The sequence below is a fragment of the Lissotriton vulgaris genome, chromosome 12 (genome assembly GCF_964263255.1).
Source record: "Lissotriton vulgaris chromosome 12, aLisVul1.2, whole genome shotgun sequence".
Taxonomy (NCBI): domain Eukaryota; kingdom Metazoa; phylum Chordata; class Amphibia; order Caudata; family Salamandridae; genus Lissotriton; species Lissotriton vulgaris.
Window position 1 is genome coordinate 792,070,084 of NC_141700.1, and position 25,219 is coordinate 792,095,302.

The 25,219-nt window shown below is 49.8% G+C and overlaps 1 protein-coding gene across 3 annotated transcripts in view; it reads right to left on the reverse strand.

Moving 5' to 3' along the window:
• AGFG2 (ArfGAP with FG repeats 2) overlaps positions 1-25,219 on the reverse strand; it is a 533,383-nt gene that overhangs the window by 41,455 nt on the left and 466,709 nt on the right. For all 3 annotated transcript variants that reach the window (XM_086946193.1, XM_086946194.1, XM_086946195.1), the window contains one exon: positions 10,955-11,040. In XM_086946193.1, coding sequence (XP_086802319.1) covers positions 10,955-11,040 — 86 coding nt within the window. The remainder of the gene's footprint in view (positions 1-10,954; positions 11,041-25,219) is intronic.

The following is a 25,219-nucleotide window of genomic DNA, read 5'->3' on the forward strand; positions in this document are numbered from 1 at the left end:
GGAACCGGTGATAATTCCAACCCGGTTCGGAATGGGTAGTTAATCGTACAGAGACTGTCAATGTAGTGATATCAAAGGTTTATCAGGAAGACTCCCAAAAATTCAGGAGCAGGGAAAAAGGACAGGCGGGCACAGCTGTCACGAACGGAAAAATGCTGCATGTGCAGTAGAGTTAAATGGGAGTATTGCTCAATCCGGATACGTATCCGGATTGAGCAATACAAACGTGTGCAAAGGACTTTTGTCTTCACATTGAACAGGGTTGACTTTCGCCCACTCTATTTCTGGGGGTTTTGAGCTTCCCCTTGACCTAGTAACACCGTCCTTAATCTGTTTTCACCTCCACTTTCCCAGCAACCTGTTATGTGCACCAATGTTTCCTGTATACTGAAAACCCTATGCAGAAATCCTCATTGTTTTGAAGGTAAGCTGCTATAGCAGCAAGATGTAACCTGATTGAGGAATATGCTAAATTGCATCTTTGTAAATGTAGCAAGTAGCATATGATAATTTGTATCGAAACATCCAGTGGGTTAATGCTATTATTGTTGCAATATATAACAACTCTTTTCCACTTTGCTGCATAGCATGCTCTAGTGGTGGGACGTCTAGCTTCTTTGATAACATTTATGCAATCAGGTGGGAGATTGAGATATCCAAACTCTAAGACCTCATGAGCCAGATCGCTAGGTTGAGCTGCATGGGGTCGGGATGCATGATCTCTCCATGGTTCTGTGTTAACAGGTGTGGAGAAAGTTTTAGTTTCTGATGTAGTACCACAGAGTTCTAGTAGCGTGGTGTACCATGGTTGCCTTGCCCAAGTTGGTGCAATGAGAATCAATGTGAGGGAGTGTTGCTGTAGCTTGCGCACCACTAACGGAATGAGTGGGAGAGGCGGAAAAGAGTACACAAATCTATCTGACCAACTCATCCATATTGCATTGCCTTTGGAGCGTGGGTGTGGATACCTGGCGGCGAAGCTTGGGCATTTGGAGTTGAGGGATGTGTGGCGAACAGATCGATTTCTGGCTGTCCCCACTGTTGGAAGAAAGGTTGAAGAACTTGCGGATGAAGTTCCCACTCGTGAATCTGTTGTGTCTGATGACTTAACAGATCCGCCACTCGATTGTGAACTCCTGGTAGATGTTGTGCTAAAAGGAAGATTTTTTGAGGAATGGCCCACATCCATATGCTCTGCGCTAACTGGGAGAGATGTAAGGAGTGTGTCCCCCTGTTTTTGTATGTAGTACATGGCTGTCATGTTGTCGGTGTGGACTAGACAGCCTTGCCTGATAGGTAATGTTGGAAAGATTTTAGAGCTAGAAAAATGGCTAGCAACTCCAGATGGTTTATGTGGAGTAGCGTTTGCAGTGGTGTCCATGTGCCCTGTGCTATATGAGCTCCCTAGCAGGTGAGGGATGCATCTGTTAGCAACAGCTGTGGAACTGGCTCTATGAACGGCCGTCCTTTCCAAAGGTTTTTGGTGTTCCACCACTGCAGAGAGCAATGTGTTCGGCCGTCCAACACCACCAGATCTGTTAATTGGCCTTGAGCCTGGTTCCATTGTCTTGCTAAGCATTCTTGCAGAGGGCGCATTTGGAGTCTTGCGTACGGTACTACAAAGATGCAAGACGCCATCATTCCAATTAGTTGCATAAACACTTGAGATGGTAGTGAGTGTTGCGGTTGGAATTTTTGTATTAGAGATTGCATACTTTGTATTCTGGCTGGATTGGGGAATTCAAGTGCTTTGGAGGTATGTATTGTGGCACCCAGATACTGTTGAGACAGGGATGGTTGGAGATGTGACTTTGTCTGGTTTATAGTGAACCGAGTTTGAGTAACAGGTGAATGGTCTGGTGCGTGTGCTGCACGCACTGGTGGTATGACTTGGCTTTTATTAGCCAGTCGTCGAGATATGGGAAGACAAGGATGTTTTCTCTTCTAAAGTGTGCTGCTACTACAGCAAGACACTTTGTGAAAACCCGAGGTGCTGTAGTTACTCCGAAAGGGAGGACCTTGAATTGGTAATGCTGACCGTCCAGTACAAATTGCAGGTATTTTCTGTGAGCTTGATGGATGTGAATGTGGAAGTAGGCTTCCTTGAGATCTAGGGTAGCAAGGAAGTCGCCCTGTTTTAACAGAGGAAGGACCTGCTGTAATCTGACCATATGAAAGTGGTTGGACTGTATGTAAAGATTTAGGGGCCTGAGGTCTAATATAGGTCTGAGGGAGCCGTCCTTTTTGGGAATAAGGAAATATAGGGAGTAAACTCCAGTGTTTTAATGGAGTACTGGAACTGGTTCTATTGCATTTTTGAGCAGAAGAGCGACCACTTCTTGTTTTAGAAGTATGAGATGCTCCTGTGACATGGGACGTTGTCTGGTTGGTATTGTTGGAGGACTGGAAGTGAGCTCAAGGCAATAACCTGACTTAACTATTTGTCTTACCCACCAGTCTGTTGTGATGGAGTTCCAGACATCTCCCCCCGACAGGAGTGGAATGGTCTGGGGGAGCGGAGGGAAGTTACTGTTTGGGAGTGGAGGCAGTACAGGTGTTGTGCCTCTGCCTCTAACTTTAGTGTTGTTGCCCCTGTATCCCCCTCTGTAATAACCTCTTTTGGGTGACGATTGGGTGGGTGCTTTGTAAGACGAAGAAGAGGTATCCGAAAGGATGCTCTGGGAGTGAGTTTGTAAAGCTCCAATGGACTTTGCAGTATCAGTATCCATCTTCATTTTTTCTAGTGAAGTATCAATGGTGGGACCAAAGAGATGTTGTTGGTCAAAAAGTTGATTAAGAATAATGCACCAGATGCTCTAGATCTATCACAAGATGACGCATACCCTTCTAGGCCATCTCCTCCAGATGATACTATAGGGTTCACACAACTCATTCACAGGGCTTGGTGGCGAGATGTTTAGAAGGTTGTTTAGAAGGTTTAGCAGTGTCTATTCCAGTCTTTGGAGCAGGTTTCGGTTTCGAAGACTTGTGGTCAGAGGATTTCTTCGGTTCATGTTTTTTGTTCAGATCGGGTGTTTTCGGATCCGGAGTTCTCGGTTCCGAACTATGTTTCGGGTCGATTCCTGTAGGCACCGAAGTGTGTTTCGGTGCCGAAGTGGGCTTTGGTTGTATTGATTTTGGTACCGGAGTTATCTTCGGTTCGATAGTTTTCGGTGCCGAAATAGGCTTAAGTACCGAGGCTTGCTTCGGTGCGGGAGTTAGTCTTGGTTTAAGGACCTTTTGTTTTTTGGGACCGAGAGGCTGGCTCGAGCCAGAGTCGCCTACAGGCTTTTTGGTAGTTTTCTTTGCTGGCCCCGAAGGCGGGGCGTGGAAAGCTTGTGATCGGTATGTTCCTGGAGGTGGAGGTGGAACCGAAGCCTGCTCCGGTATGGGGGTGTGAGCAGGGTTGATGTTTGTTCTCACGACCTGTTGACCAGCTGGAATGGGATTGTCATTGTCTGCTTGTTCCTCGGCTCCTGAAGCTGAATCCTCTTCTGTGAAAGCGACAACGTCTTCCTGCTGTTGATCTTCGGACACTAGCTCGATTGGAGTTTCGTCGATGATGAGGTCTGGTGTCTATGAAGAGGATTGCGCCATGACTCTTTGAGCTCGACAGTCCCTGATAAGTTTTCTTGGACCAGAACGAAGCACAGGTCTGGCAATCTCGACCCTCGTCCTCTGGGGACAAGCACAGATTGCACACCTCATGTCGATAAATCAGTGTGGGGAAATTTGTGTCCACACTGAGGGCACTTCTTGAAGGGTGTTCTTTCCATGAGCGGAAGGCCCAATGGCGCAGTTGGGCCCAACGATCGCCGAAATCGAAAGGTTCTGGAGTTTTCTATGTGAGTGTACAGGAAAGCGCAATTGAAAACGGTACAGACGGTAGAAATCAAGGATTAAGTGTTGAAAGAAGACCGGTAATGGGACCGAGGCACAAACACATCCGAGCCCGATGACGGAAAAAAAACTATCTGAGTCGATGCCCATGCGCACTATGCTCCAGAGGAGAAGTCATCTACCATACAAAGACTCTTCCAGGACAACAACAGAGTGTAATCATACGGGCCAACCACCAGATGGCGATCTATGCACTAGTGTGTGATCTGCAGCCCATATGCCTCGAACATACATTTTCCTACCTATTAACCCTTTAATAAAGTGGCAATAGGTAAGAAACAACAATAAAACCTACTACTTACCAATATATTGGACCCTAACCCAGAACACAGCGAAACACAGAACGCAGCCAAACTGTGCTGAAAACGGCATGGCTGAATTTGCATTTAGTAAACACAGACACTAGTCAATACCAAACTGTCTTATGTGCATGTACCGCAAATGTATCAAAGTACAATATATAACTAAGTATTTGAAAACTTAACACTACTTACTCAATACCAAAAATTACCATTCAAATCCAACAATGTATTTTCATGTTACATTACATCTACATCAGTTCAAACACTGTCATGCTACATAAGTTTCAATTACCACACTCCCTCACTCAACTGTATGGTATTACACTCTAAGACACTCCATTTTTCGACATGTCAATATACATACCTCCAATCTACGCTATTCCACTTTATGCAACTCCACTCTACAACACAATACTCTCTACACTATTCCACTTTATGCCACTCCACGTCACTTCAGTATACACCACTGCACTGTAAGCTATTCTATTGTACGCCACTCCAATCTACGACAATCCACGGTACATCAGTTCATTCTTAGCCACTCCATGAAAATTCCCTCTACCCTAATGCACTCTACAACACTCCATTCTACCCTATTCGACTATATGCCACTCAATGTCACTACACTGTACGCCAGTAACAATCACCGTTCTCCCACTCTACACCACTCCATGCTATTCCACTGTACGCTACTCAAATGTATGCTATTCCACTCTATGCCACTCCACTAAGCTCTACTCAACACTACTTCATACTCCACTCAACAGTATACGCCCCTCTACTGTACACTATACTCCACTGTATAGCACTAGGCTGTACAACAATGCCTTCCTCTCAATCTCACTGTACAGCACTAAACAGCACTTTACGACTACTCCACTTTCTCTATGCTGCTCCACCCTAGTATTATACAGTATTCCATGTGATACTACTCCACTATATTCCACTACTGCACTATGTCAATCAACCGTATGCTACTATATACCAACTGTATGACATTCTATCCTACCGCACCATTTTGTACCACACTATGCCACTTCCCTGAACATCTTAATCCACTCTGTCACACTCTACTCTCCTTTCTAACAGTACAACACACCAGCTCACTCCACTGTAACACACACCACTCCACAACACTTTATTCCAATGTATACTATGCCACCTTCAATACACTATACAACCCTCTACTCCACTCTATTCCCCTAAACACCAGTGTGCAACACACTACTCCAACCTACAACACTTTCCAACACTCGGACACCACTTAACTGTACAAGATGCCACTCCAATTTATAACAATTCACTCAACTCTACTTCTCTCCACTCTACTGCACTCCATGACACTGTACTATACAATATGCCACTACACTATATAACGATTGCTCCACAGTACTCTACACCATTCTACTCCACTCTACACCTCTCCATTCCACAGTACACCACTCCACTCTTCCACATACCACTCTACAACACTATACTCTATGACATTCTCCTCCACTCTACTGTACCACACTCAACAGTAAACATAACTATTTGAAACACATTTTTATCATAAATAAAAAAACATTGAAATTCAATGAAAAAAAATTCAAATACACAAACATTACAAATTCTTACATTTATAAATTATGCACCACCTTTACATTATTATAAGTATTTTCTATCTACAAAACGAACTGCCCAAAAATTTTAATTTCTAAATTTATACCTTTAGTTTATAATTTACGCAAAACCTCAAACTTATTAGAAATCTTGCACCTCCATACACAGTGTATTTAACTCTGTAACCACACTACATTAACTATAACTCACCACTTTACCATACACGGTTTAAAAAAAAGATTTGATTTGCAATATCATAACTATTCTTGCAAATACTATTATTTTAGATGGTATAAGTGAGATAATGTAAAATGGTACAAGCAGTGGGTGAAGAACCCACGAGTTATAGGGAGTTATATTTAAGTTAGTGTGGCTACCAAGTTGAATACACTGTGAATGGAAGTGTAGGAGTTATAATACATGGAAGGTGTTGCATTAATTATTAATTAAATATATAAAGTTTAGACATTAAAAGTTTTGTGTAGTTTAAGTTTGGTTCAGCTACAGTGTACTATTTTTTCCTATGCCCTACAACTACCACCACCACCACCACTTTGACTGGGTACCTCCTGAAATACGAGTTACTTACCTTCGGTAATGACGTATCTGGTAGAGACTATTCTAGCCGCGGATTCCTTCACATAGAATTATCCCCAGGCGTGAGACTGGATCCGGAAACTTTTTGGCCACAGCATCCCTGCGCGATGGGGGCGGGGTGACATCACGCGACTCCACCCAGGTGTCGTCTGCGCACATGACGTCAGCGAGGTCACATAAGACCCGCCCCGGCGCGCCAACGTCAGTTTTCTTTGGAGAACTTTTTCGCACCACAACGCGGAACCCCCAGATAAACTGGAAGCACGGGAACAGTGTGCAAAGAGAAGAAAAATAGGAAAAAAACTGACTAACACCACCACACGGAGTAGTGTCGACCCCGCAGAACCCAAGGCAGGGAGAGAAGAAAGAACAAGCAGAGCCCTGCGCAGCCACCCTGCCAGCACTTAGACAGCCTCCCAACCTTGCGCCCAGAGGCAAGGAACATGTGTAAAAGTCATGGTACACGTAGTGACCTACGATCCCCTCCTTGAGCAAGGAAGGGGACCAGTTCCAACACAGACAGAGACCACAATCTCCAAGCCACCCCAACATAAGGGCAACCACCCACAAGGGACAAGGCAAGACATGGCCAGATGACCCTTAAGCAGAGGAGAGCAATGGAAGGAAGGGAGAGGAGGTAGGACAGGAATAGAAAGCAATCCCCCCAGACCTGCAGTAGCCAGAGCAGCAGGGCACCAAAACACCGGGACCCCATCCTCCAAAGAACCAAGGGAGGAAGGAACCGCCCCCAGACGGAGCCACCCGCCCAGAACAAGAAGGCACTCACAGGAGATACAGCCCCCCAACGGGAGGCTAGTATCAAAGACCAACCTAGGGTCCTCGCAAAATAGGGGAGGAGGGCGGGCCTCGAAGGAATCTGTGGCTAGAATCGTCTCTACCAGATACATCATTACCGAAGGTAAGTAACTCGTACATCTGATAGAGACTACTAGCCGCAGATTTCTTCACGTAGAATAGATACCCTAGCAATACCCCCTGGGATGGAGGGTCTGCGAAAGGACCCCACCAGCCAATACAGAACAGAGGAGCCCAGGGGAACCAGATCTGTGGACCGGGCAGAACCTCGTCCCTGCCAGGCAAGGGGAACCCCCCCCCCCCCCCCAAGCAGACCTCCACCGACCCCAAAGGGATGTAGAAGGGAGAAGAAGGCTGAAGAGGAACCAAGGGCAAGGTCGGAGAGGCCAAAGCACCCTACCCCCCCACAAGGCAACACAGTTTCCTCCCAATGTCAAGACAGGAAGGGAGGAAGAAGAAGATGCCTCGAAGACCCAAGGAAGCGAGAGAAAAGAAGGCAAACCCACTCCAGGTGGGGAACAACCTGCCAGCCCGAATAGTGCTGGCAGGCAGAAGCCTTCAGAAGCAAGAAGAACAGCCGAGGCCCCAGGAAGGCAGAGTAGGCGGGGCCTGGTAAGGGAGAACATATGATCATCCCAGACCTCAGGGCAGGAGCAGGGAGAGGAGAAGATGCCCAGGCACACCACTATGAGTGGCCGCGCACACAACCTCAAGGAGGAAGCAACCTACACAAATGCCATGAAGAACAGGCACCCGAAGGCGACCAGAACCCTGCAGCGGAGCGCAAGCCATATCACTGCTACCACTACCTCACCTAGGGTACGATAAGTCTCAAATATGGGAACCCTCTTTGGAAGAACGTTCGCAGCAGAGGAAAAAATAAAAGATCCAAGGGGAACAAAACACCCCCGCGAAAGGCAGCCCAATCTAGCAGAAGGCCTAATCTCGGGGCCAAGTATGCACAACAATTCCAAACACACAAAAACAACAAAAGGGCTGTCCAGCAGCCAACAGCGCCAAAGTCCCAAGGAAGGACGCAATGGCCAGAAACACACAACAGCCAGAACAGTTGGCCTACGAAGGCCCAGAATCAACCTGACTCAGGAGTCATTGAGGAGGGGACAGAGGGGGACGGAGGAGGAGGAGGAGGAGGAGGAGGAGGAGAGTATGGCGGAGGAGGCGGACGGAGCCCTGCCAAGGGCCTCCGGATGGCGAAGTCGGCCGGGGCATGGAACAACAGGCTGCCATTAAACGGAAGGTCAATGAGTCGCTCCCGAATATTCTCAGGGAATACTCCATTCCGAAGCCAATCATGGCGACGGAGAGCGACTGAGGAAGCCATGGCCCGGCCCACCACCTCTGAGATGTCCAGAGCAAAGCGGAGAATAAACGCCGCAAGATCCCGGCCATCAAACGCATGATGCCTTAAATCCACCAGACCACCCTCTTTGGACGCTGCGGATCCGAGAGACTCAGCCGAGTCCCACAAATAGGAGGAGGCCCGAACCAGCACACACAAGGTGTTCAGTGCCCGCAGAGCAGCGCTGGTTGAGGCAAACATGTTGCACCCCCAAGAGTCCAGCCAGCGGGCCTCTCGGGATGACAGTCAACAGCGGTGTCAGGGAGGGAAAAGCAGTCCTCAAAAGAGGACTGGAGGTAGAGGGGTGGAGGGAAAGGCACACCGGGTCACGCGGCGCCGGGAGGTGCTAGTGCAGAAGATGCTGATGCACCAGGTCCTCTGAGGCAGGACGCCTCCAAGCCGGCATCAAGGAAGAAAAGAGGGAACCTTCAAAGGGAAGGAAGATTTCCCTCCCACCAGAGCCCTGGTGGAGCACCTCCAGTAGATGGTCCGCCGGAAAATGAGACACCGGATCACCCATACGCAGGATGCCCACAGCCGTGGACACCGCGTGAGTGAAGGCCGCAATCGCCTCCGTATGGCCCCGCAGTGGAGAAAGCAGCTCCTCCGTGGGCGATGGCTGCAAACTAAGGCGGCCGTCCCCGAGGCCAAGCGAGATGGGCAAGGGCCAGACCTGGAAGTCAGAAGGAACCGACGAATGAGGGACCTGTCTCTCTTCCGACGAACACCTCTGCCTCAGGAAGGGCGGGGAGCCGCCCTTTGATGCCGGTGAAAAAGACACCACACGCGACCAGTCTCTGGGGAGGATGACACCAATATACAGCCTGCCTCTGGAGAAGAGGGAGCGTCCGAAGACGAATCTGCGGTACGACCCCTGCGCAGAGTCGTAGAGTCGCTGCCTGAGGCAGATTGTCGGCACCATCTGGCGTCGCTGGGCAAGGGTCCTCCAAGTCATCCTACACCGGAGACCGGAGTGGAGACTGGAGCTGGAGTCGGCCCGGCCCCGGAACAGCACCGACCCGACTCCCGCCGAGGCAGCCACCTGCACCGGGGTACGAGACGGGCCTGAGGAGTGACACGAAGCCCTCTGCCAGCTGCGGCCCAGAATGAGGAGGAGATCGCTCGGCAACCCATGTGGCGGTGCCAGGGAAGATCCAACCTTCGACTTGCCCTCAGTCGAGGCAGCCACCTGCGGGGAGGAATGAGAGCGGCCCGGAGAGGGACGAGGGGTCCTCACACAGAGCGGGACGAGGAGGGTCCACCGACCCCTGTGGCTCCGCACTGCCCAACCGCCGCAGGCGCCGTAGCAGCGTCACCTCGGCCTTGGACAGGACCAGCCTGTCAAAAGACCGAGAGGGGCTCGGGGATGCGACCTGAGCCCCGGCGACCTCCCGCGACACCACAGGGACTCTCGCAGGAGTTTGCGGCGAGGCAGAGACGCCGTGGCCTGAAGAAGGTTCCCCAGAGGAGCTGCACCCCAACAGCACCACATCCTCCAAGCCCGGATCCGAACGAGTAGGCGCCTGAGCCGCCAGCAGTGCCGCGGAGGGCCTTGCGCAAGGCGAGGAACCCGCAGCGCCCCAGGATGGGAAGGAGGAGGAGACACCAGCGAGGCCTGCAAAGCCGCCGCATATGTCTCCATTTGGACTCTCGATGCCCCAACACCGGAAAAACGGTGGATAGGACGACACGCGGGGCCGCAACACCCGCGGCGAGTCCACCCCCCCCGCAGGCCGGAAACCAGCCCCCGGGGACAAACTGTGACACTTACCCACCGGGGAGCGACGCTCACGTGACATCGGAGAAGGGCGAGGACATCGACCACGGCCGTACCTGAAGAAGTCCACCGAAGCAGACCGAGGAGAGGACGAAGACCTGGAAAGACGCGCCGAAAGAAGTTTTATTTGGCGATCCCGCCGCGACTTCGAGTTAAACTGTTAACAGACCTCACAATCAGTGGTGCTCCCCTAAACACCACATACAAATGAGGAGTGGGTCCGTCGCCGACATAAGCCGCCACAAAACGTACAAGTTTTGAAGCCCGAAGGCATGCGCACAATTTTCCACCAAAAGAAATGGGGAAAAAGGGGGCCCGAAACAGGCCCGCAGCAAGGACTGGATCGGCGTTGCACGCGGAAAAGGAAAAAACTAACGTAGGTGCGCCAGGGCGGGTCTTATGGGACCTCATTGACGCCACGTGCGCGGATGATGCCTGGGCGGAGTCGTGTGATGTCGCCCCGCCCCCAGCGCGCAGGGATGCTGTGGCAAAAAAGTTTCCGGATCCAGTCTCACGCCTGGGGATAATTCTCCATGAAGGAATCTGCGGCTAGTAGTCCCTATCAGATGTACCAAACAGTTTGCAACTCTTAATACTCACCATGAACGGGTTTGTGTGAAGTCCAGCCGGAGCTGCTTGCTGCCTCTGTAAAGGCCTGGCTGTAGGGAAACCGCCAAAGCTGGCACCTGATCGAAAGAGATAAAGAGGCTATTACTGGTCAATGCCATGAATCTCTGAATAAGGATTACAATGTACCAACCACTTCAGATATCGCTTTCCTTTGGAATCTGCTGGATGTATGTGTATGTAAATGTAATTTGTATTTGGAAAGCGCACTAATACCCCAACTGGGGTGTCCTGGCGCTGTAACGCATACCGCTGTGGAACCCTTCCTGGCTTTTCCCTGTGAAATGTCCACTCCTGGGCACCCCCAAGGTGAATCCAGGCATCCCAGCGCCGTTGGGGCCGTTGTGGAGATTAAGCAAGCTATTGCCCAGAGTTGCAGAGTGGGACCCATGATTAGAATAGGCACTGAGGCGAGAATTGTCAGGTCCGAGGAAATTGAGCCCAAGACCCGCCAAGGCGGGAATTGAACCCTGGTCTTGGGCCAGACCTCTGCATCAGGGTCTGCCGCTCTAAACATTGAGCCACACTTCTCCACTGACGGATGGTTTACATTGACAAGAATCACACAATAACAAAGGTTAAATTGCAATTACAGTGGTTCAGGTAAATTCAGCCTAAGGGGTGACTTCAGGTGTAAGTTTAAGAACGCCCTGCCGTTTAATAACTAGAACAAAATGTGCTTTGCAGAATGCCCTATAAATATACAGTGCAAGCCTTCCTTACATGCATACATCACTACCTCCAACACACACCTGGGAGCGCTTCTCTTTGTTGTTAGTAGCCAGACAGCGATAGGCCGATGGACAGGACCACAGGGGGTACGCATGGTTAAAAGAATGCCCTAGAACTCAGATACCCGATTGCCAAAAAGTAACCTCTCTTGTACCTACATTGACTTTTTTTCGGATTCACAGTATGTCTAATCCCTTCCACATCTGCGAAAAGTTCACTCCAATTTCGGGTTTGAATGATGAAGAAGTGGGGTGCTGCTCACTCCAATAATGGTGTTAACAGTCTGAGATCTCCAGAGGCTTGCTGTAAGTTAGGAGAGAGCCTCGACCTCAAAATATCAGAGTTCCCTTTCCATCCTAAGGACAGGCAAGGTCGCTCCCCACCTGCCGCACAGCTCCACCTGTGGGCCAATGCCTCCCTCGCTGCTGCTACCGCATTGCCGTGAGTTCGATCCTGCTGTGCCCCGCTTCTGACTGTCTGTTGTGCCCAATTAGTTTAATATCTTGTTTTGTGCCTGTATTTTGTGAATTGCTGTACTGTCTTTGTCTTCGTTTTGCCCTTGCTGTACTGTTTGCACTTGCATCCGCTCGCCCAGCCAGTTCCCCCCCTCCCCCCTTTTCTCCTCTGTTCCCTTTGGCACGTTCCCGCCGCTGCTCCCTTGCGGCCCTGCCCCCTCGCCGTCCATTCGCCAACCCGCTCCCGCCTCCTAGCTGCTCCTCCCTACCTCTCCACCTTAAATGGCGGCCGCTGCACGACCGCGCCAGAGGCGCGCAAGGGGCAAGTCCGTCTGCGCCCGCCCGCGCCCAGTGCCATACCTCTGGACCCTGCGAACGCCACACTGCCAGACTCCGCTACGACGCTAGCACTCTCCACGCACTCAACGCCAGCCGAAACCACAGCTGCTGCCAGGCCGCTCCAAAAACGCACCCACGGACCCTTCTCCTGCCGCACCTGCAGCTTCACCTGCAACAGAGCCACCAAACCGCCAAGGACCAGGCCCAAACACTTAAGCTGCATACTCCTGAACACCCGCTCCGCACGCAAACACGCCGTCGAGCTCTGGAACCTGCTCAACACCTCCGCCCCTGACGTTGCCTTCCTGACCGAGACCTGGTGAAACGACTCCTCGGCGCCCGACATCGCCATAGCCATCCCAGAAGGCTACAAGATCACCCGCAGGGACCGCACCGACGGAAGCGGAGGAGGAATAGCCATCATCCACAAGTCCACCCACTCAGACGACACCCTCAACACTGCCGAACACCTGCACTTCCGGATCCATTCCGACCCCAACACCACCATCAGTGGAACACTCATCTTCAGACCTTCCGGACCCCGGGCACAGTTCAGAGACTCCATCGCTGACCTCGCCAGCACCCACGCACTCGCCTCCACGGACTACATTATCCTCGGGGACCTGAAATTCCACCTCGAGATCAACGATGCCAACTCCGCCACCCTGATCGACAACCTCTGCCTCAGACAACTTGTCACCGCACGCACCCACCCACGCCGCCGGCCACACGCTTGACCCATCTTCTCCACAAGCACCCACGTCTCCTTCGACCACACAACCGAACTCCATTGGATCGACAACCGCTGCATCCATTTCATCTACACACTACCGAACCCAACGGTTGCCCCGCCGATGCTGGAGTAAAGTCACAGAGGACCAGCTGAACACCACCCTCGCCCAGAACCCACCGACCCAGACGCCGCCGCCCGCAACCTCAGACAGTGGATCGACGACTGCGCCAACACCCTCGCCCCTCTCAAGAAACCCCCCAACAGCAACACCAGCAAGAAAGCCACCTGGTTCACCTTAGAGCTCCAGACCTCCAAACGAGCATGCCAGAAACTGGAGAAGAAATGGCTACACCAACGAACACCAGACAGTCACGCAGCCCACAAGGACGCCACCCACAGACATCACCTCCTCATCAGATTAGCCAAGAGATCTTCCTTCAAAGCCCGCCTGGACAACAACACATACAACAGCAAAGAGCTCTTCAGCATCGTTAAGGAACTCTTCAACCCTAGCGCCAACTCCAACGACATCCCACCCTCACAAGAACTGAGCGACTCGCTGGCCACCTTCCTCCACCACAAGACATCCACGACAGCTTCAACACCTCAACCCCCCAACAACGCCCGTCCCCACCCACCCGACGACCACCCACATCAACGGCCTGACCTCCTGGACCAACATCAACAACTACGAGACACGCAAGATCATGAACTCCATCCACTCAGGATCACCATCAGACTCCTGCCCACACCACGTATTCAACAAAGCAGACGCAGCCATCGCACCCCAACTACGGAAGGTGATCAACATCTCCTTCGAGACAGCTACTTTCCCGGAAAGCTGGAAGCACGCCAAAATTAACGCCCTTCTCAAGAAGCCCAAGGCGGATCCCAAGGACCTCAAAAACTTCCGGCCCATCTCCCTGCTACCATACCCAGCGAAGGTCATCGAGAAAATAGTCAACATGCAACTGACCCGCCACCTCGAGAACAACATCTTAGACCCATCCCAGTCTGAATTCAGAAGAAATCACAGCACCGAAACAGCCCTCATCGTCGCCACAGACTACATCAGGTGCCAACTAGACAATGGCGAAACATCAGCCCTCATCCTCCTGGACCTGTCAAGCGGCCTTCGACAGTCTGCCACCACACACTAAAGACACGCCTCCAAGAAGCCAGAATCCAAGAGAAAGTCTTCGACTGGACCACATCCTTCCTCACCGGCAGAACCCAGAGCGTCCGACTCCCACCCTTATAATCCGAAGCCAGCGACATCTGCAGCGTACTCCAGGGCTCATCCCTCAGCCCAACACTGTTCAACGTTTACATGGCCCCCCTCGCACAAGTGGCCCGCCAGCACGACCTCTACATCATCTCCTACGCCAACGACACCCAGCTCATCCTCTCCCTCACCAAGGACCTGCACACTGCCAAAACCAACCTCCACAAGGGAATGAAGGACGTCGCCAAATGGATGAGGAGCAGCCGACTGAAGCTAAACTCAGATAAGACGGAGATCCTCATCCTCGGACAGACCCCTTCAGCCTGGGACAACTCCCAGTGGCGGAACACGCTGGGAATAGCACCAACACCCAACACCCACCGATCACGCACGCAACCTAGGAATCATCCTCGACTCCTCCCTCTCCATGTCGAAACAGGTCAACGCCGTCACCTCCTCCTGCTACAACACCCTCCGCATGTTCCGCAGGATCTACAAGTGGATCCCCACCGAAACAAGAAGAACAGTGACACAAGCCCTCGTCAGCAGCAGGCTGGACTATGGCAACGTACTCTACGCAGGAATCCCGGCCAAACACCTGCGACAACTGCAACGCATCCAAAACGCCTCCGCCCGACCGATCCTCAACATCCCTCGCCGCAGCCACCTCACCCCCCACCTGACAGACCTACACTGGCTCCCCATCGACAAGAGGATCACCTTCAAGCTCCTCACCCACGCACAGAGTGCACTCCACAACACCGGACCAGCCTACCTTAACAGCAGACTCAGCTTCTACGCCCCCACCCGCCAGCTCCGCTCCGCTCGGTTAAGTAGTGCGCTTTACAAGTACTGATTGATTGATTGAAGCTCTATCCGCCACCTCTAGGGATAGCATGGTGGAGCTGCCACAAAAATACAAATTAATCAATCGCCTTTTAATATTGTCAAGTGGTGCGAGAGTTCCCAGGAACAGCGACTGTCCATAGGGCCGGCTAAGTCTGGCGGTCTCCCACCAGCTCAGTTTTAGATTTTCTCAAATCCTGAAATATGGAAAGATGGAGTCAAATAGCAGGCTCAATTTCCCAATAGATCAATAGCTTAAAAATCATCTGGCTGTTAGCATAGTTATGAAATGACTGCCCAAAGTTCAACAGCAGTTACTGAGGGGCTGTACATATAGAATGACAGGCCTGATCCCAGAGGGACACTACAGTTACCATCAACACAGAGTTTGCAGCATACTCGCTGAAATGTATGTTGCTTTGAAAATAAAAACCACATGAGTCACACTTGATGCCACCATCAACTTCTACAAACTAGGCAACACTAGGAAGTGGTTGAGGATGCCAAGTATTTAAAGAGGGATGTACCCGCATTAACAGACGGTGGCTCATTTTTCAGGCTGTCTGTAATGGAAGACTGGCATAATAGGGGTCTCCACTACTTAATTAGGATTGAGCAAGATGAAATTTGACCTAAGATGTTGTAGGCTTCCAGAGAGGCTCAACTACTGCTGTTTTATAAGTAACTGACAGCTATCATAATAGATAGGTTCACAGGAGGCCTGAGGCACAATGACATTCCCAAAGTATTGTGTCCAGATAACGTGTTCAGAAAGGTTTTAAGTACCTTCTGTTCTTCATCAAATTATTAGTTAGCATAACATCTTCACCTTACCTACATCACACTGTTGTGTACGAATAAAACCTTCAGTTTTAGAAACCAGCATTACAATTTCCATCTTCGATGTAGGTCAGGAAACAGGAGATGGTGCCAATGATGCAGGCACTTAGGGAAACATTAAACGGTGCACCAGTCATTCTGTCCAAATACTGGTATAACCAGGTGAACTCCTAAACCAGCAAACAGTCTTAACCCTAGCCCACAAAGCAATTGGCCACTCTTTATCTATGACATCCTTAAGAATGATGTTAATTCAACCTTTCAACTGTCTTTACATATTTGTGATTCTCTTGTTACATCAACCACACTTTGACTAGCTCCTCTCCAGCTACAAGTGTAGAAGAACCAGACACAAAGATAGAACCACCAGGCATCTATGAAGGCCACCCGACCCGATGTTTATGGCGGACGCAGAATCCCAGTTATTACGTTGGTGTCCCACCATTCAGGTATCTTCTCCCCTGGCTTTGGGGAAAAAGGGGTGCAGTTATCTCCGGCGGCGCTAGCAAATGTTCAACAGAAACATATCAGGAATGGTCGTTTTTCCTCTGCTCAGGGCTCTATTCATTGGCGGTTTCTCGAATTTACCAAGTTCTTTGGACTCTACTCTAACCAGGCCAGCTATATCGATGCTCATATTAAGTGTTCATCACTTTATACAATCAAATTACCTTTGGGATACTTTTCACCCTCGATAAGGATACCCTCCTGCCATTAGTGGATCATTCATTCCTACGGGTGGCCCATTTCCATTTATTCCTCTGGGTGGCTCATTTTCATCCATTTGATTTGGACTTCATCTTCATTAGGAGTACATTGTTTTGAATCTGCTATATCTCCTACCAGTTTCAGTGCAATAGACGGTAACCTGATGAAGGCCCACATGCCGAAACGCACGTAGTTCTCATCTACCGCATTGCCTCCATCAATACGTGTCTATGGTTATTTTGTCTGTTTTAAATATGGAAAAAATATTTTTTGAAATGTATATATGAATGCCTTTATAAATATTAATTTTGATATCAAATTTGCACACATATGCATATTGTGAGGTTAAAACAGATATATGACCCACAATAAGTCTATAATTTAAAAAGACATCAATTAATAAAATTAAAACTATTTCTAATATTTATGTGTTACAGTTTTGATCTATGTGTGTTGACTCTTGTTAAACTAGTGGGTTATTACATGCAACTATTGGACCTAGAACTGCTTTTGTCAAATGTATGACTGACTCAGCTATAGACCTTTACCTAAAGTGTTTCTTTCCCTATGTGTAGCGAGTCTATCAGATATATAGGGGTCCCCTTTTTCAAATGAAGCAGAATGGATCAATTGCATGTGGCTAATGGAACATGACTGGAAACTTCAGAATCCATGTGAAATGTCTTTCAAAACAACTGTTCTTCCAAGCCAGACACCCCACACATTGAAATATTGCACACAGGTAATGTCAAGAAACTTTACTGGAATCCGACTTGGCATAACCACTTTATTTGCCCCAAGAGGAAAGTAGGGAATACGTTACTTACCCTGTAAGCATCTGTTTGTGGCATGTAGTGCTGTAGATGCACACGCTTTGCATACTTCCCACAACAAGTGTTGGGTACGAATGTGTTCAAATAGATTTTCTTCAAAGAAGTCTTTCAAATCACAAGACAAGTGACTACTCCTCTTAGTAATAATGGGCATGGACTCCATTGTAAGATTATTTTCCCGCAGGTGAGAATGGAGTGCGAGTAAGTATCAGTAAAGAGATGTCCATGTGATGTCCATGTAAATAGAATAGTGTAAAGAAACTGCAACGGCCAAAGGTGTCTGGGGAGGAGGTGCGCGCATGTGAATCTACAGCCCAACATACCACAAACAGATGCTTACAGGGTAAGGAACATATTACGTTCGAGGCATGTGTGCCTGTAGATACACATGCTTTGCATAGACTGTAAAGCAGTCCCTCTCCAAAAGAGGTGGTTAACCTGTGGGTGTTGCAGTTGTTTGAAAGAGTACGTAGCACTGCCTGCCCTACATTGGCATGCTAATACAATAGTGTTTGGTGAAAGTGTGTGGTGTAGACGCCCTACAAATGTCAGGTATTTGGATACTGCCCAGTAAAGCCATGGAAGCCCCTGTTTTGCAAGTAGAATGTGCTCAGGGGGAGGAGGGGGAGGCAAAGTTATATTAGTTTTCGCATAATATATCTAAATACATTTATCCCTCCAGAAATATCAGACTTGGATGTGGGCTTTCCTTTGGGCACGGGTGAAAATGCTACAAACAGTGGTGTTGTTTTCCTAAATTCTTTGGTTCTGTCAATATAGTACATTGGAGCTGTTTTGACATCTAATGTATGAAGCGCCCTCTTTGCAACTGAATCTGGTTGTGGGAAGAAAACGGGTAGTTCAATTGATTGAGGTAGAACGATGAAATTACTTTTGGAAGACAATTTGAGTTGGTTCTAAGAACCACTATTTCTGTGTATTTGAAAGAAAGGTTCTTCCAATGTTAAAGCCTGGAGCTCACTGACACGTCTAAGTTAGGCAATGGCTATTAAAAAAGCAACTTTCCAAGACAAAAATTGGAGAGGACATTTATGTAATGGTTCAAATGGTGGACCCACAAGTCTTGATGTGTTTTATCTAGGAACCTGATTCAATATTGTGACCGTATGCCCCTATACGGCTATAATCAATAAATATCCCTATAATGGCATAATAATCAGAGCCATATTTCAGTAAATCGCCTCTGCAGTCCATGACACAGCAGAAGCTACTTCCTTAGATTCCTAGAGAGCACACCGAGTTCTTTCGACACACCAAACCCCCAGCAACCTGGGAAAGCCCCGCTTGCTTTGTTTTGATTTGTAATAGAACTCCTGCGAGCACTGTAAGAACGACCAGTTCTTAGTGACATCTTTATTGACGTCTTATGTCCAAACCTTACGTCAAACTCGGCACCTTTCAGGTATAAATATACCAACGTTGCCTTAAGCAAACACACGGTGGTGATTCTGGAGCAGAGCAGCTAATCTACTTTCCGAGAGCCCAGCAGAAGCGAGAAGCCCACGGACGCTGCCTCTCCTCTTTGACGCGCTGAGAAAGACGAAATGCGTTACTTACCTGTAACTGCAGTTATCCAGTATTGGTGTCTTTCATAGATTCACATGCCTGAATCATTCCCCGTCGTCGAGACGGGAGCCTCCGGTATATAAAAAAGTAATGTCCTAAGACATACATATAAAAGAATAGGCCTAAGGATCTCACCTTAGTGTCCTATCTAGGTCCTTATGTAGGAAGGACCAAACAGAGTAGGCCCAAGGGTCCCACCTTGGTAGCCTATCTGTGTCCTTTTGTAAAAAAGGACCAAAGTAAAGAGAAACAACCAATCAGCTACCACCTCCCTCTAGAACCTGCCTGTCAGGAGCCTCAGTCTCTCAGATTTTCGTACGCACCAAGCTAGGTAGGTGTAAACATGTTAGAGAGAGGTGAGTCCTTCCAGGGGAGGCGGGAGGGTGCATGTGAATCTATGAAAGACACCAATACTGGATAACTGCAGTTACAGGTAAGTAACGCATTTCTTATCCAGTATTTGGGTGTCTTTCATAGATTCACATGCCTGAATCAGTAGCAAGCAATACAATATGCACATTCTGTGTTGGTACAGCATACATAAGTCTGCAGATAGGAAACATTTGCGACTGTAAACCAACAACATACAACGTCATGTAGTAATAGTAATAAAGAGATGTGCATACCAGTCAAGGATGGTGGGAAGCAAGAAGGCTCACCTCACTGGAATAGATGGCGAAGCACTGCTCTGCCCACTGCTGCGTCTTTCGTTAGCTCAGCATCCAAGCAGTAGTGCCTGGTGAAGGTATGCAGGGACTTCCAGGTCGCCGCTCTACAGATGTCCCGGAGTGGCACTCCAGCAAACAGTGCCGCAGATGTGGACATGGCTCTCGTGGAATGGGCTTTGGCCCGCGAGTCCAAAGGCCGCCCAGCCTTGTCATGGCAGAAAGTTATCGCTGAAGAGATCCACCTTGATATACTTTGTTTCGTCAAGGGCATGCCCTTCCTTGGTCTGCTGAATGCGACAAAGAGTTGGGGTGATTTCCTGAATTGTCTTGTTCTGTCAATATAGAATTTGAGGCATCTCTGAAGATCTAAAGAGTGCAGCGTTCTTTCAGCCGAAGTAGATGGGTTCGGAAAGAACGACTTGAGAACCACTGGCTCATTAAGATGGAAGTCTGATGGGACTTTGGGTATGAATCGTGGGTTAGTACGCAGGATGACTCTGTCCTCTTTGAATTGTAAGAAAGGGTCTTGGATGGAGAGGGCTTGCAATTCACCGACCCTTCTGGCTGAGGTTAAGGCCAGGAGGAGGGCCGTCTTCCAGGACAGGAATTTGATATCCGTTTTGTGGATAGGCTCGAAGGGATGCTTCATCAGTTGGTGAAGGACCACGTTGAGTTGCCATGACGGAGGGATAGGTTTTGGCCTTGGAAAGGACCTGAATAGGCCCTTCAGGAATTGTTTGATGAGCCTGTCCGCCCACAGGGAAGGACCCTTAGAAGTTCTTGTGAACCTAGATATTGCTGCCAGGTGAACCTTGATGGACGCATGGGCAAGTCCTGACTGCGCCAGGTGTAGCAGATATGGCAGCAGTTGCTGTGGGGTGACATGGAAAGGGTGTAGGTCTTCTTTCGCACACCAGATACAGAAGCGTTTCCATTTGAGAGAATAGATCTTTTTAGTGCTGTCAGCTCTAGCTTTAGCTAGGACATCTCTACACTCCTGCGGAATATTCAGGTGGCTGAATTCGCGGTATTCAGGAGCCAGGCCGATAACTTCAGAGGGCCCAGGTTCGGGTGGAGAACCTGTCCTTGGGACATAGTGAGCAGGGTCGGATGACTGTGTAGGCGAAGAGGTGGTTGGATAGACAGGCGATGAAGTTCCGTGTACCAATGCTTCCTCGGCCAGGATGGGGCGATGAGAATCAGGGTGCAGGGCTCCGATTTCATCTTTCTGATTACCCTGGGGATCAGTGGAAATGGCGGAAAGGCGTAAGCAAACACGTTCCGCCAAGCTATGGAAAATGCATTCCCTAGTGTTCCTGGTTGGGGAAGCCTGCTTGCGAAGCTTGGGCATTTGGCGTTCTCCCTGGTGGCAAAGAGGTCTATCTGTGGTGTTCCCCACTCCGCAAAGATGTAGTTTATCGCTCCCGCATCCAGCTCCCATTCGTGGGATAGAGACTGTTCTCTGCTCAGGGCGTCCGCTAGGACATTGTCTTTGCCGGAACGTATTCGGCTTTGAGAGTTATGCCATGTTGGAGGAGCCAGTTCCAGACTCTCTGAGATTCTCGAGAGAGAGAGAGAGAATGCGTCCCTCCCTGTTTGTTCAGGTAGTGCATCGTCGTGGTGTTGTCTGTCCTGACGAGCACTGGGGAGTTTCGGATGCGTGGGAGGAACGATTGGAGCGCCAGAAAGACTGCCCTTAGCTCCAGAATGTTGATATGGAGTTTGGATTCCTGGGGTGTCCATTTGCCGTTGATCTGTAGTTCTTGCAGGACCGCACCCCAGCCCTCTAAGGATGCGTCCGTGGTGACTACATGTGGTTGCGCCGGAAGCAGGAACGGCAGTCCCTGCGACAGGTGTGTGGTCGACCTCCACCATTGTAAATGGTTGACTATAGATTGAGTGACTCGTATGCGGTCTTCGAAGGATCCCGCAGCTTGTGTCCACTGCCTTGTCAGTTCTTACTGAAGGGGGCGCATTTTTAGACGGCAGTGTGGGATGAGCAGAATGCATGACGACATCATGCCGAGGAGCGACTTGAAGATACGGACAGTCAGAGTCTTTTTGGATGCCACTAACGTGGCTAAGGAGATAAGTTTCGATTTTCTCTCTTGTGATGGGAAGGCTCTTGCGCGTTCCGTGTCCAGGGTCGCTCCAAGGAAAGTGATGACTTTGCTTGGCTTCAGTGATGACTTCTCTCTGTTGAGGGTCAGGCCTAGTTGGCGGAAAAGATGCAGACAGGCGCTGGAAGACGCGGCTGCGGCTGTTGTCGACGGAGCCTTTACCAGCCAGTCGTCCAGGTATGGGAAAACCTGGTGTCCCTGTTGACGAAGAAAGGCTGCGACAGGAGAGAGGCATTTTGTAAATATCCGTGGGGCAGATTTTAGGCCGAACGGGAGAACACGGAATAGGTAGTGGACTCCTGCCACTGCGAATCTGAGGTACTTCCTGTGTCCTTTGAGGATGGGGATGTGATAGTAGGCGTCCTGAAGATCTAGTGATGTCATGTAGTCGCCTTTTTCCAGGAGTCCCAGGATCTCTTGTAGTGTGAGTATACGGAACGACTGTTTCTTTAGGAACACATTGAGCGCCCTCAGGTCGAGGATCGGTCTCCATTTCTTGCCTTTTTTGTGAATTAGGAAGAAGTGGGAATAGAATCCTTCCCCCTTTTGGGCGTGTGGGACTTTTTCTATTGCGCCCTTTTGAAGCATGGAAGCTATTTCCTGAAGAAGCAGCCGTAGGTGTCTGTGACAGCTTGGCAGGTGGTGTCGGTGGGGGATTTGAGAGGAATTCCAGTGAGTGGCCGAATTGGAGAAGTTGTAAAACCCACGGTCCGTTGTTATTTGTCGCCAATTCTGTAGGAAAAAAGAGAGTTTTCCTCCAAGTCATAAAGAATGTGATGGTGGAGGGGCTGGCTAATTGATAGAGTCATTGGCGATTGCCTGCGGGTCTCTTCTGACCTTTTCCTCTGTATGACAATTTGGTGTAGGAAGTTTGACGTCCCGACTGGTTTTGACGCTGTTGGAACTGCGTCTTGCCCTGTGAGTACGAATAGGAGGACCTATTTTGGTAGGAACCTCTGTACGAAGATTGTCCTCTCCCTCTGTTGCCACGAAAGGACTGATTTCTAGACTGTAGAGTTCCCAGAGCTCTGGCTGTGTCGGTGTCATTTTTTATTGTGGTGAGGGCTTTGTCGATCTTTTCGCCGAAAAGATGTTCGCCATCATACGGCATATCAATTATTTTAGTTTGGACCTCCTGTCGGAAGGAGGTGGCCTTAAGCCAACCTTGACGTCTTAGAACAGCGGTGCCCGCCAGCTGTCTGAAGCCAGTCATGGCTACGTCGATGGCACAGTCGATCAATTCCGAAGCCGATGTTTGGCCCTCGAGGAGTAGCGAGTGTGCCTCCGCTTTCAAATCCTCTGGAAGGTCAGCGAGGTAGGGCGCGATGTCCGCCCAGAGTTGACGGTTGTAGCGGCCCAGAAGTGCGATAGAGTTGGCGATCTTCACCGTCGTCGCGGACGTGGTGGAAAAGCGTTTTCCGATGGCATCCAGCTTCCTGCCTTCTTTATCGGGTGGTGTTGATAAAGGGGATGCAGGGTTTCGCGAATTCTTCTGCGCTGCCTGAGTAACCACGGAGTCTGCCTTGGGGTGACCCTTGAGGCATGCTGGTGCCGATGATGTAGCTTTATATTTTTTGTCAAGTCTGGGCACTACTACCTGCAGAGACGCCGGGGTCTGCATGAGTTGTTAGCCCTGTTTCAGTAGATAGTCAATGATCGGGATCGATCTTGTTGTTTTCTTCGTAGGTTCCTTGAAATCATAGAGGAAACATTCAGTCTCCTGTGTTTCCATGGACATATGGAACCTTTTGGCTGCCCTTTCCATGAGGTTATGGAAGCCGCCAATGTCTGCGGGTGGAGACTCCGAAGACTGTGGCTCTGGAGAGGCCGGAGAGTGAGTGACGTAGTCCTGGTCTGCGTCCGGGTCTGTGTCATCGTCGCGGACTTCCCCTTCTTCATGGTCCCTCTCATCATCAGACGAGATGGTGTCTTGTGCTGGATCCTGAGTTCTAGGAAGTACCAGCGGAGGGGGCTTATGTCGTGGTACAGGCGCAGGAACCTGCGGAGCCGGAGGAGCAACAGGAGTGGCTTTCACTGGAAACCGCTCTTTATAGTCTTGGATGAGGAACCGCAGGTCCGAAACTAAGGATGCTGGCAGGCACACCATTGGTGTCACTTGTGTGTGTACCTGAGTATGGACAGCTCGAGTCTCAGGTTCCTCAACATCTTGCTCCTCATCTGTACTCTGGCACTTAAGCACCAGTTCCGAAGGGCTAGTGGCCTTGGTAAACGATTCCTCATCCAGTTCTTGGTCTTGTAAGAAGCAGGATGGTGTTAGTTGTTGCACCTTACTAGGTGATGTCATGTCCGGTGTAATTGGTTTTTTGGTAATTCTGATTGTGACATGGGACGTCTGGGCATCCATAGCATGGGAGAGCAGCTCAGACTCCTTCCAGGTACCAGTTGCCATCGACGCCTGTGTCGATGGTGCCACCAAAGAGCTTCCTGTCGTCGACGGAATTTTACCCTTCGTCGACGGTATGTCCGTCGTCGATGTCCTCGTCGACGGTGTCATCGCCGACAGCAACTTTTCCGCAGTCGACGGCTTCGTCGTCGTCGTCGACGAGGTGCTCCTCGTCGACGATGGAGGTTTCGTCGACGTTGTGGCTTTCGTCGACGGTGTCCTCGGCGTCGGCCGTGTCGTCGACGACGTAGTCCTAGTCGTCGAGGGAACAGTAGATGAAATTGGTCTACTCGTCGACGATGAAGATGGCGTTTTCGTCGACGAGGAAGACGCCGACGAGGCCGTCGTTGTCGACACTGTCGTCGTCGAAGTAGAGACGGTTTTCAGCGCTGAGGAGGCCGTCGACGCTGTCGTCGTCGTCGTAATCAGCGACTGCTTCCTGGGGACAGGAAGGTCCTTGTCAGACACAGTTGGCTTGCCCTCTGAAGACTTTCTGGCCTTCTTAGGAGGGGTGTCTGAGGGGCCAGGAGAGGAAACCCTAGGCCTCTTCAAGGAAAACTGCGAGGCGCCAGACGTGCTCTCACCTTCAGAAACCAAGTCGCCTTCTGGCTTGTTTTTAAGTCTGTTCAGCCATATCAGAAGACGTCCTTCCCGGTCCTTCTGGGTTTTGTGGGAGAAAGTACGACATATTCTGCAGTCCTTGGCCTGGTGGTGAGGGTAGAGACAGTATAAACAGGTCTCATGTGCA